Genomic DNA, 13,360 nt, shown 5'->3' with positions numbered 1-13,360 from the left:
ATCATAATTATAAGATCATACATTGACCTTTGATGTCTTGTTTGTCACATGAGAATTTTACGATGAATTCATGGCGTAGACATGTGATTCAGTAAAATATAAGAAGTCAGGTTACAGGTGTTTTTTTTCAGTCAGAAGAAGCAAATGCTGAGAAGACCTATCCATTCAAAGACTGCACAGGTAAACTTTTAAACTTAGATATGTGATATGTTCATCATTGGTCATGATGACTTATGTTTGTCTTTATTTTCTAGTTGATTGTTAAAACAAAGAGGGTAATGTGTTTTCTGGTCGTTATGGAGGTTATAATACCAAGAAATATCCTTCAAATTTAATTAGATATTGTAATTAACTACAACTGTTTTAAAAATAATAGGTCTTCATCACAGATTCCTTTTTTTCAGTTGGTTTGAACTTGGTCATTCTCATAAATAATAAACTACGTACTATAATATTTGTCCATTTTACCCTGGAAAAATCATCATGAAATGTTATGTGTTGTATGAAAAGCACAGAGAAAGTTTATCATAAATGCATTTGTAACCTCATTCCCATATTTTATTTTAAATTGTTTGATCAATATACATGTAGGCTAACATTTTAGCATTTTTAGAAAAAAGTAAGACAATTACTGATTACTTAAAGATTCCTGGATGATCCTAACCCTGAGGATCACCTGCTTTGCAGAATGTGTCGGCTGGCTTTCCTCTGTTTCCTCGTGACGGCTCGTGTCACCTGGGTTCATCCTCAGTTCCCTCCCCTCTCCTCAGAGATGGTGGAACTAATTAACAAGGCTAACACCACCTGGATGGTGAGCCTCTTTGAGTCATGTGATCTGTGTTGCTAGGGTAACCATGTCTGCAGAGATTATATTGACAGTCGTCAAAAATGTAAAAAATTTCAAAAAAGAGTTATTACAGCTGTAATTATAACTGGACTGCTTCTGTTCCAGGCTGGGCAGAACTTCCTCAATGCTGACATCAGCTATGTGAAGGGACTGGTTGGGACTGTCCTGAAAGGGCCCCGACTGCCCGAGGTGTAAGTTAAATACTGATGAGTGATGTTGGAATGGAACTAAGAAGTATATCTACTTCCATTTGGAGCTCTTCTGTTTGGTCATAGAATAAACCAGACAACAAGTTATACCTGTGCAGAAATTAGCTGATTAGTTTTTACACCAGTAATATTAATTTTGCTGTTACTGTACTGCAGTAATAGTAATCTTATGTCAACTAATAAAATATAATCTTGTACACACACAAACATATGAATACCTCTTCCACTGAAACTTTATGAATACACACACACACACACACACACACACACACACACACACACACACACACACACACACACACACACACACACACACACACACACACACACACACACACACACACACACACACACAGACACAACCACTCCTGAACAGATGACAGTCAGCAGAATCATTTAATCAGCACTCTGTGACTTTATTTTCATGCTAGGGTTCATGATGTTAAACACTTTAAGCTCCCAGACACCTTTGACCCACGTCAGCAGTGGCCCAACTGTCCCACACTCCAACAGATCAGAGACCAGGGATCCTGTGGCTCCTGCTGGGTAATGCAAACAATGATAAATGAAAGAACCATTTATCACTGGAAACCTTCTTTTTGACATCTGTCTTGTGATTTGTCCCAGGCCTTTGGTGCAGCTGAAGCGATGTCTGACAGGCTCTGTATTCACAGTGGTGGTAAAATCTCTTTGGAGATCTCTGCTGAAGATCTGCTGTCCTGCTGTGATGAATGTGGCATGGGGTGAGTATCAGTGCAACAAAATGAACAGAATACCTGCTTTAAAGAGGATCTGACTGACTGCTGTGGTGTTTTTATCCTACTCTGGGAGCAGCTGCTATGGAGGATTTCCCTCTGAGGCTTGGGCATTCTGGACAAAGAAGGGTCTGGTCACAGGAGGCCTGTACGGCTCCAAAGTGGGTAGGTGTGACCTGGAATGGGTTTAGACAGCTTTAGCTTTAATTCTGGACTGAAACTGTTTTTTTCACAGGTTGTCGGCCCTACAGTATCCCCCCCTGTGAGCACCACGTAAATGGAACTCGTCCTCCCTGCACGGGTGAACATGACACTCCCAAGTGTGAAGAGAAGTGCACTGATGGCTACTCTTTACCCTATCAGAAGGACAAGCATTTTGGTACAGACCTATAACCCCCCCCCCAACCTTCTCATCTGTCATTCATTCAGTCCATTCATCTGCAATGCATTGCCATCTGTCTTTCCTTGCAGGGAAACATGCTTACAGTGTTCCGTCCCAACAGGAGCAAATAATGACTGAGTTGTATAAGAACGGTCCGGTGGAGGCAGCATTTACTGTATATGCTGATTTCCTGCTGTACAAGAGTGGTGAGGCTGAGAGGTTTTCTGTTGACATTAGCACAAACTTCTTACATATTTATCCAAATGTTTATGTAGCTTCCTGCATTCAGTTGTTCCTACTTTGTCTTGTGACTCATTAAAATGAAACATATTTCCCTTCTTCACATATCAGAGCCTTAAGATGAGATAAAAGCTTTCACATTGTTTTTAGATAAGATATTTGTTGTTTATTTATAGCTATCATTGTCAAAATAAAAAAAGAACAGAAACACAACATCAAGAGTAAAGGTTGACTATGATTCTATAGGCCTCAATATTACTGTTGATCTTTAAAGGGGAAACAAGTGATTCTGCTTGTCCACATTCATTAGGACACTTAGGATTGGTGGCCAGCACTTTTGACCTGGTGTTATTATTCTACATGCGGCTGTAGGTGTGTACCAGCATGTCACAGGAGAAGAGCTAGGTGGTCATGCTGTCAAATTCCTCGGATGGGGAGAGGAGAATGGAACGCCCTACTGGCTGGTGGCTAACTCCTGGAACACTGACTGGGGAGATAAAGGTACCACAGAACCAGAAGACAGACCAGTGAGACGTTATCTGTCAGACTTTGTGAGTGATACAACTGTATCCTGTCATTTCAGGATTTTTCAAGATCAAGCGTGGCACTGATGAGTGTGGTATTGAGTCAGAGGTGGTCACAGGAATCCCACTCAACTAGAACAAATGAGTTTCTGCAAATGTTCCCCAAGTCTAGTTGATCAAGATAGAGCAAGGCACGTCAAACATTTCAGACTATATCAATGATAAGAGAAAAAAAAAAGCAAAACAAAAGATTATAAAACACATTTGTGATATACATGGAATCATGATTTTTTTTTTTGCCGAAAAAGCTGTGTCAAGACCTTGAAAAACATAAATAAACCACTGGAAAGATCGGTTCATCACATCAACATGAACATATCAACACAGGTTCAAAAAGCAGTATGTTGTTCTGGTTTAATTGTAAGGCTGATCTCTAGTTTTAGTGTTTTCCCATGTCTTATTTCATTTCACACATCTAATTAAAAGATCTGTAATAAAGCAAAGCCATTCAAAAGGTACGAGCGTGAGTTTGAGATTCTTGCATGTTATATGGAGGATGTATTTGTATTTTTGTATATTTGTATGCCACTATGTACACACACACACACACACACACACACACACACACACACACACACACACATACACAGACACACATACACACACAAACACACATACACACACACTGGCTCCTCACCTTCATCGTCGCCTCAGGTGATTGGACATGGGGGAGGGGGGTGGGTGGAGGACACCTTTGTGTGAAGGTAGGTTCAAACTTGTGTGTGTGTGTGTGTGTGTGTGTGTGTGTGGTAGTTGTAGCCCTTAGCTCTGTGCTGTAGCTAGCGTGAACAAAGCCATGTATGTGGAGTTGTGGGGACTGTGGGAGTGTGTTTCCAGACCCTACACGGTGTTTATCTGCTTTGTAACCGCCGCGTTGTCCTTTCTGTGGGGTCGCACATGTCAGGTCAGTCACTGCAGCCACAGCTGTTACTATAACGACACTCTAACCAAGGCTGTATGCGTGTGGTAAAGAAACTTCATGCATCTCTGTTTAATAAGACTGTAGTTAGCCTTGTTAATGGACTAATTCATGTGTTTCGTTTGAAATAGTCATATTTTTGCTAATATATTTAAATATAGAGAAATCATGTTTCAGTCAGTGGTATTATTAACACTCTAATAATCTTTATTCAGCATCTATGAGCTACACATAAATGCTGATAATTTAATTTAAGGCTTTACTTAGACAAATGGTGTACACACTGGTGATCATGAATGCTTGATAATGTTGTTTAACATAGTTGTAGTAACCAATGGTATAGTGTTTCACCGGTGTTATTTAACTACAGCTGTATATCTACATTATCAATACCAAAGTAAGCTTTGTTTACAACAGAACATGAACACACACACACCCTGCTGCTAGTCGTACCTTGTTTTTTTCCTGCATTCTTGGCTGTCACTCCTGTTTTTCAGGCCATCTTTGTTTTCAAACCTGTAATTATGTCTGCGTTCCTTCTAGACACCGGCTCTGGTTTCTAGTGAGGGCTTCAGCGCTTTCCTGCACAAGCGCTGCCCTGTGGTGGCAGAACGCTTCAGTCCTACTCCATGGTGCTGGGGAGGCCGGCTGCAAACGCTGGTGTTTTCAATCCTCAAGTCCAAACCCCCCGTCGCTTATCGCAAGTAGGGTGAACCTCCTGAGTTCTCTGTTCTGCTCCGCTCCTGTTTGTTGAGAGAACATCTCAGGATGCTATCGCTGACACAATCTTGTTTTACAATCTATGTGTTTTTCTCATTTGTATGTTCTGAGATTGTGGAATAAATATGTCGTAAACCTGGAAAATGGTCATAATGTCACCCTCCCTCCTCAGTGAGCTGATCAGTACACTTGATGGTGGTCAGATCTCTCTGGACTGGATGGACAATCAGGCCAGTTTAGTCTACCCAGAGCCTACCAGTCGCCCCACGGTCCTGATCTTCCATGGTCTGACAGGGAACAGCCAGCAGTCCTATGTCCTCCACGCCGTTAGGCAGGCTAGTCGCCACGGCTACAGGTTGGCGCTCCTCACCTGTTCCCTGGCTAATATGATGAAAGCCATTATTTGTATACCAGACTCAGTTGTGAAATCTGACGTTTGACCTGTTTTCTTTTCAATGTCTTGATTAGATGTGTGGTCTTTCACAACAGAGGGGCTGGTGGTGAGAAACTGTTGGTAAGAACAGCATACAGGAAGCACTGGGGTGATTATAGAAGTGTCCTACTACTGTAAACCATCAAAGCACCAAATGTGTGTTGAAGTGTGTCTTTGAAGTGGATTCTCTAGCCGTACAGTAACAACAGAGTAACATAACAACAGAATGGTTGTTCTCATAGCAATTAAAAATGCTTCATCTCTGCTGGATTCAGACCCCTGTGACCTTCTGTGCATCCAACACCTCAGATGTTGAGCGAGCGGTGCAACATGTCAAAGGACTTTACCCACAAGCCCCTCTGCTTGGTGTTGGTGTGTCTTCAGGAGGGTGAGTTGTGAAAGATTTGAATTTGACAATGTAATGATGTCCAACTGTTCACATCTTTGAGAAAGTATCAGAAAGTTTTCATTGATTGATTTCATGTTTTTCTACTTTTCCTTTCTATAAAAAAAAATAATTTAATGTTATTTCTCTTCGTTATTCCTGACCAGCATGTTATTGATCAACTACCTGGCCCATAAAGGCACAGAGTCGGGGATGGTTGCGAGTTTCATCCTTTCTGTCCCTTGGAACGCACCAGTTTCTATGGCCTCACTGGAAGAACCACTCAACTGGCTGCTCTTCAACAAATACCTCACAAACGGCCTGTGTCGTAGCGTCAGTAGGTCGGTTTCACGAATGCTTGATTTTGCATTTAGCTGGAATTTATGTTTAGGTGTAGATTCAGGGTTGACTTTTTTAAAATTTCCTCGCAGGAACAGGACAGTTTTGGAGAAGGCGGCGGATATTAATTATGTGTTGAAGGTGAGTCCTATTTCATCATTTGCATTTCTTTCATATCAACTTCTCTTCAACCTTTTTAAAAATGTTTTCCTTGCAGTCTTCATTTCGTTACATCCCTCTCTTCTAGTCACAGACAATCCGTGAGTTTGATGAGCGCCTCACCATTTTGCTGTTTGGTTATAAATCCGTTGCGGAATATTACTGTGATGCCAGCCCGGACAAAAAACTCCCCAACACAGCCGTACCAATCTTGTGCCTCAATGCTGCAGATGATCCCTTCTCTCCCCAAAGTGGTGAGTAGAAAAAAAAGAGAAGCTTTGTGTTATGATGATTTTTGGACTTGAACTGGAGCATGATTAATAAATTGCAATATCCAGTCAGGTTCATATTTATTTAATTTCTTTAAAAAATTGAACACAATTAACATACAAACATGTTAGCATCTTTGTGGATGTTGAACTCTCAATAATTCTGAAGTCAGATCTGACATACGTTTACCTTCACATAGATTTTTTTGTCTCTTCTTTGTTTTCTTTGGTATTAATATGGAGTAGCAAAGCATACAAGGGAGAGCGGGAATTGTATAAATGCAGTTTGCAGTCTTTCCATTACTAATGTGTTTGTTGCACAATTTTGAGACAATGGAAGAATGCAGACACGCGGTCAGATCAGTCAGTGACTGGTCGACTCGCTGAATTTAATTGTTCAGAGGCTGGAATGAATTTTAATTGTAATAACTTGGTAGCATTCTTTGCTGAACTTGATGACAATACCAGTGATTGAACCCAAAACACACATGCAAAGTGAATTATTGCTTCAAAGCTGCATTACGTACAAGTTTGAATGCAGGTTTCGTATTAATGAAACATGTTCCGTATCCAGTGTGTCTCCTGTTTAATATTTTGTTTTGGTTGCATTCACTAATTGTTACTTTGGCGTGTTTTTACATCATGTCCATGCAGCCTTCCCATTGGCCATCATCCAGGACCTGCCTAACGTTGCTCTGTTGGTGACTGCTCATGGTGGACACAACGCCTTTCTGCAGGGTTTGTTTCCCTGTGGTGAGAACTACATGGAGCGCGTCTTCAGTCAGTTTGCCCAAGCTGTCTTCGAACACCCGAAGGAGATCAAGAAAGCCTGTGGAATTAATGAGAAGATTAACTGATGTTGTTTTAAAGCCTTTCACACAGCGTTTGCTCTGAAACGTATTTACAAAGAATCTGAAGTCACTGGCATCATAGCAACTATTTAAGAAATGCAATGCTCAGCAATGTATGCTGTTACTGTACTACTGAAATGTTGGGTTTTCATTGACCTCACTCAAATTGAACTAATCTACCTCCTCATTGTCTCAGATTCTCAGCAAAGACATTTTAAAAAGTCAGGAGCTTGTTTTTTTTATGTAGAAATAAGCCGTGCCACCAGTTGAAGATGTGTTGGGTGTCATTAGAATATAAGTTGCTTTTAATTACTATGTTTTGCCACCTTGCCATCCTGAAAGTGCACATTGATTAAAAAAACAACTCACAAATAATGCCTGTTAGAAAAGAAGGGCTTGGATTTTATATTAATTACATTTTTTTAAAATGACATCAAAACACAAATGATGTCTTATTGATATTGTTTTGCCTCTTATGCAAAACTTGTTTTCTTTGACATGTTTTACATGCCTCAACGATTACATCCACACCCACCATACTCAAGCCCTGCTTGCATTCTTTACAATTATTGTACTCAATGCAGACACGCATTCAGTTATGTCTGAACTACATTCAGGACTACTACAAATATTAAAACTCTCAGCCTGGACACAGCCATACTGCAAGAACACACACCTACACCTACACACTACAAAAATATGAACAGTTCAGTTCAGAATAAAACAGGAGAAGTCATTCAATACAAAAGTGCCTTTCTTTCACGGATTATTCATTTTTAATTTATTTTTGCATGATGAATTTTCGTTGACATGCAATGTATGCAGAACATTAAAAGATAATAATATGACAAGTGTAACTTGCACTGGTTGTGGACAGCTGAATAGGAAGTACAGTGCGCCCTCGTTCCTCGTGGTTAATGCTTTCCAGGAACCACACGCGATTAATGAATTCCGCGATAGAGCCACAAACTATTTTATCATTTACTGTAATTTAAACGTTTATGAATCCTCCCCATACTGATATTAAACCAGTATCTGTATTACCTTTTGCTACACTCTTACCGACTGTTTAAAGCACTTTTATGTCTCACGTAAGTCCGGTACTCACCGAACTAGACCACTTCCGGATGCCATCAGCCAGTAGATTGCATGTACGGTATCACGTGACTGCCTACCAAAAATCTGTGATGAGGCGAAGTCGCGATTATTGATGCACGAATGCATGAGGGCGCACTGTAGTTCTGAATTTTCTACCACATATTATACCATATCAGTCAGCACAAGAATTTGGTGTTTGTGTACAAGTTAGGGTGATTCTGTTCACAGAAGGGGTGTCAAACTGAGGGTCATATCAGCATAACAGCTGTCCTCAAAGGGCCAGATGTAATTTATAAATGTAACTCAATGAACCTCAGTGTAATCTAAACTACCGTAAATGTAACTAATCCTTATTGTTAAATAATTGAATTCATTACTTATTCAAGTTACAAACATTACACTTACACAGAAAAAAATATCTTTGTTTGTTTCTCTGTTTTAACATAAATCCTTTTAATTTGTCAAGTTATTAATTAAACACACAGAACTCCATCAATCAAGGATAAAACTATCCAATGAATAAAGAAAAAAAAATCAAACACAAGTTAGGACATTAACTTTGTTCAAAATGTTTTTGTCAGAGTTAAAATGGGCTTTATTACTGCATTGTGGGAAATGTAGTTTTTGGTCAAAGCACCCCTTTGACCTATTTATTATTAAACACTCTTTCCTTTTACGCTCTCGTGCTCCACATAAAATGATGTGGCGGTCCACATTTGGCCCCCGGGACTTGAGTTTGACACATGTGGTTTACAGGGAGGGTGGTACGGTGGTGCAGTGGGTAACGCTGTCGCCTCGCAGCAAAGCGGTTCCACGTTCGAGTCCCGCTCTGTGTGGAGTGTGCATGTTCTCCTCGTGTCTGCGTGGGTTCTTTCTGGGTTCTTCAGCTTCCTCCCACCTCCAAAACCATATGCTTCAGGTTTATTGGCCGTTCCAAATTGCCTGCAGTGTGTGAGTGTGTGTGTGCGTGTTTGTCTGTCTCTTTGTGGCCTCCATGGTGCACTGGCGTCGCGCCCAAAGTTTCCCCTGCCTCACGCCCCAAGCCAAGACAGCTGGGTTAGGCTCCAGCTCTCCGTGACCCGCACAAGCGGATGAAGTGGTTAGAGAAAATGAATGGAACCAGAGTGTCTGTGTGTGTGTGTGTGTGCCGAAGGATATCTTGCGTGTATCCCCAGTAGTGCTCTGACGATATAAACACTATTTATGATGCATTAACTTATGACATCCATCATTTTACCAGCAGTTGTTTGTGTTTATTCTTGACTGTAAAACCATATGTATTCTGATGACAACATCCAGCCGTTCGTACTCCACCTACTGGCTCCACTTCCTCATCAGCTCTTGACATACACTGGTTCATGTGTGTATGTGTGTGGATATATGCTGTAACAACTTTGGGCATTACAGACAATGTATTTTGTCTTTTAATGAATTGTATTAAAGATTGACAATGAGATCATTTTTAATTTCTGTCACTTATTTTAAACCATCGTTCCTCTTTTTTGACGGTAGTGAACAGTGAAGAAGAGGAATAGTGACGCTATTGTGAATAGCACCACTTGATTCCTTCTGATCTGGTTTTGACTGATACGTTTCACCGGTCATCGTTACAATGGAAAAACAAAACACACTCGGCCTGTCATCGAGTTCCCTCTGGTTCCATAAATGAAATCTCAGTTGTTTTATCTCCCCGCTGTGAAGTCATTAATGTCGTTGATTAACCAGACAGGGTATCAATAATTAACTGTGAACAATAAAAGCCTACGCCCTTTGTCACACTGCTAACCCTTCAGTCTCATTTACATTCATTAGGAGGTAAGTGGAAAAAGAGGAACTGAAGGCAGTCGACACTTTGGAACTGGCTCGTATAATCTGAGACCTGGTCGCCCTCAGCACTGGTGATTTCCCTCAAGCCCTGCTGTCATTTATGTGAGTGTCACTCAGAGGGAAAGCAGTCAGCATGATCGTTTTATAAAGAGTCAACTGGATCATTTTCATGGGTTCATAAAAAATATCAAGGTGGAAGATGTAACAGGAAACACATAAATTGTTCTTTGCTGATTGTGTACTTTTCATAGTGCCTTCTTATCATTTCCCCTTTCTGTCACTTTTTTACAGCCTGTTTCACATTATTTATACCTTTTCTTAAATGTTCTATTGCAGCTGGGTCATTAGTTAAAGATAAACTGCTCTTAAATGTCGCAGAATTATAAATCACTATTTCACATGGGTTTCAAAGTGAAGAAAACCAACATAGTGCGCACACAAAATCTGACAGAGAATAAAAATACATCAATAAAATCCCAAAAGGAAGATTTGAACAAGACCCCCCCCCCCACACACACACAACTTCAGCTTTCTCTCCAATTCATCCTTCTCCTCCCCTATCTTCCCCCCCCTCCTCCTTTTCCTCCTCCTCTTCTTCCTCCTGCCTGTATTCCACTACCTGGTGTGATGGGAGGGACCTCAGGTTAGTGTTAATGATTCAACACCAGAGCTGCTGAGATTGACAGATAGGGGAGGAAAGACTGAAAGTGAGAGACAGCTGGAAGTAAAAATAGTAAAACTGTGGAGCGGATGCTGCCATGTAAGCTGAGAAAGTGTGCAGCGTCCGAGGAAGAAGTAATGCCAGAGACTGAAACAGACTGCACGTTTGTTTCTGTTCAGGTGGGTTCAGGCTCGAGACGCTTGGGGGGTCAAACAGAGACTGAGCAGACTGAGTGTTTCTCTACGACTGTGAAGGGGTTCCTATGATCCGTGTGACCTTTGTAGGTTGAACAGAGTGTCATCTTCATCCTCACAATTCCATCAGGTGAGTGGGACTTAATCTGATTTAATCTGTTGACACATCACATGTTATTCTGTCTTTGAGAGGAATATGGGCTGCTGTGTTTAGTCTGCGCTCTGGATGAATAAGTTTGAAATGCAGCTTACTTTTTTTGCTTTACATGCTTATAAACAGCCAAAAATAATTTCTCACTTTATATGAAGAAAAAATATAATCTGCATGTGAAAAATAACCGGAACATCAGGGAAAGAGCGCATCTTAAATACAGCTCCCAACCCAGAAAAGAGCTCTCTCCAGGATTCGTTTACAGAGCATCTTCTGAGAATCCAGCTGTAGTTACACTTGGTCATGAATTAGTAATGAGGCAGTATGGAGTGTACACTATGCTGCCTATGTAATGGTGATCAGTCCAGTCCTCGGGTTTTTTGCTGTGCAGCTGAAAAGCAGACAGAAATATCTTCTCCCTTGTCAGCTGTCTGACAATTCTTTCTGGTTCTCTTGTTGAATTGCTACTCATGTGAATGTTATTTACTCACGAATATGTGTTCAATTTAACAGTCTTATATTTTGTTCCTATGTGATGCAATGGTTACTACAGACATACTTCAGTCTGTCATCAACATTGTATCACATGAGAACAGAATAAAACAGCCAATACACAACTGGATGTGCGACCCTATTCATAGGATGGCTGCGTGAACTCCAGGCGACCTGGGCTAAAGGGCAGCGTTACGCTAACAGTGGTTGTCCATTAAATGGTGACCAGTGGGCAATAAAGCTTTTCCTCCAAATATACCCAACTTTAAATGTTGTTGTTGCTGGAAATTTCTGGAAATCTTACAAACTGTGCTTGTGCACAGCTCTGGGCATCTAGCAGATTATTCATTAAAAAAAAAAATATCCCTGATGCCTGAAAAGTGTGGTGCAACATGCAGTGACACATTTTTGTTGACTTTCTGTTGCGTGTAAAATTGTAATGACCACTAAGCTTCAGATGTGCTGTCTCCTGGAACTGCAGGAGCATTGTTATTAGCTCTGGATTGGATTAGCACACCTTTTTGCCACCTTGAATAGCAAACTATTGTCGTGATGGAAAATATCCCATCCAACTGATGTGACATGAGCTTTTATTCCCCCATTGCAGGTTGTTGGTCTATGGCTCAGTAACTTTATGATTCACTTTAACATTGCATCTAATCACAGAGCCGTCCAATGTTCAGGTTGAGGCCACAGTAACTCTGGTCATGTGATGAGCACCGTGTCGATTGGCAAATAGCCTGACCGGCTCAGGCTATAGTCAAGCATGGGTGTGTTTCCATAATACTGGTAACCACTGGTGTTGTGTTCTCAATGATAGTAAAGTTTGGCCTGTTAGTAGAGTCATAAACATTACTGGTGGAGGAGCCTCATTATCAACTCAATGCACCCTGGAATGAAAAAAAATACAGGAGGTGTTGTGCACATCAATGAATCTGTGTCAGTCAATGTTTCTACACTGAATCTTTTAGCAGATTGGATTAATTTAATATCTATCAAACAGAGTGAAAACAGAAATACACACACTCACACAGCCTGCAAAAAGGGAGCTAATAATGGAGCTATACAATTTCCTCCGGGATTAATAAAGTATCTATCTATCTATCTATCTATCTATCTATCTATCTATCTATCTATCTATCTATCTATCTATCTATCTATCTATCTATCTATCTATCTATCTATCTATCTATCTATCTATCTATCTATCTATCTATCTATCTATCTATCTATCTATCTATCTATCTGTCTATCTATCTATCTATCTATCTATCTATCTATCTATCTATCTATCTATCTATCTACTTTTGTAGCTCGGTTTTTGTTCAATCATCAGTCTCAGGTGCAGTAATAGAGGAGCATGGGTGTGACAGCATTCAGCCCCCCGTTGACTGTCCATTATTAGTGTGCATTATTCAGCAGGACTCATGCTGTGTGCAGGAAGTGTAACAGAATTCAGTGCCTTGAGCAAAAACATGGTAAACTATTTGGAAATAAGATACCAAGGGATTTCTGTGTCTCAGCCCCTACACATGTTTGCCTGTGCATTTTATGTCTTTTTTCAGATGCACCATTTAAATCTATTCCTACCTGCCCCCGACTGATAGCCCTGTGGTTTCTATGCACTCCTCCCATATCTAATTTATTTATTTTTTATTCCTCTTCCCCCTGTAGTCATGGAGAAGCAGCTAGAGGAGCTGAGGCAGCAGCTAGAAAAGCAATGTCTGATCAACCAGGAGTTGCAGAGTCAAAATAAAGACCTCGGTAGGTGCAAACACAACTACGTATATGACAGTGTCATCTCATATTCAGTCACACCCTCAACTCTCCTCCTGCTGTATTCTG

The 13,360-nt window shown here is 40.6% G+C and overlaps 1 protein-coding gene across 1 annotated transcript in view; it reads left to right on the top strand.

Moving 5' to 3' along the window:
* The first annotated feature begins 139 nt into the window (after nucleotides 1–139).
* LOC137613880 (uncharacterized) overlaps nucleotides 140–13,360 on the top strand; it is a 40,048-nt gene continuing 26,827 nt past the window's right edge. The window contains 22 exon segments of the mRNA XM_068343335.1: nucleotides 140–180; nucleotides 688–811; nucleotides 953–1,038; nucleotides 1,488–1,602; nucleotides 1,684–1,799; nucleotides 1,891–1,976; nucleotides 2,047–2,190; nucleotides 2,283–2,399; nucleotides 2,806–2,934; nucleotides 3,017–3,085; nucleotides 3,797–3,921; nucleotides 4,480–4,640; nucleotides 4,829–5,011; nucleotides 5,125–5,170; nucleotides 5,365–5,477; nucleotides 5,642–5,815; nucleotides 5,906–5,954; nucleotides 6,061–6,226; nucleotides 6,896–7,093; nucleotides 10,546–10,680; nucleotides 10,683–10,724; nucleotides 13,190–13,279. Of these exon segments, the coding sequence (XP_068199436.1) occupies nucleotides 689–811; nucleotides 953–1,038; nucleotides 1,488–1,602; nucleotides 1,684–1,799; nucleotides 1,891–1,976; nucleotides 2,047–2,190; nucleotides 2,283–2,399; nucleotides 2,806–2,934; nucleotides 3,017–3,085; nucleotides 3,797–3,921; nucleotides 4,480–4,640; nucleotides 4,829–5,011; nucleotides 5,125–5,170; nucleotides 5,365–5,477; nucleotides 5,642–5,815; nucleotides 5,906–5,954; nucleotides 6,061–6,226; nucleotides 6,896–7,093; nucleotides 10,546–10,680; nucleotides 10,683–10,724; nucleotides 13,190–13,279 (2,467 nt within the window). The 5' untranslated portion in view covers nucleotides 140–180; nucleotide 688.

Source organism: Antennarius striatus, chromosome 19, assembly GCF_040054535.1.
Source record: "Antennarius striatus isolate MH-2024 chromosome 19, ASM4005453v1, whole genome shotgun sequence".
Taxonomy (NCBI): domain Eukaryota; kingdom Metazoa; phylum Chordata; class Actinopteri; order Lophiiformes; family Antennariidae; genus Antennarius; species Antennarius striatus.
Note: the sequence above shows the minus strand (reverse complement) of the source record. Positions and strands in the feature narration are given on the sequence as shown.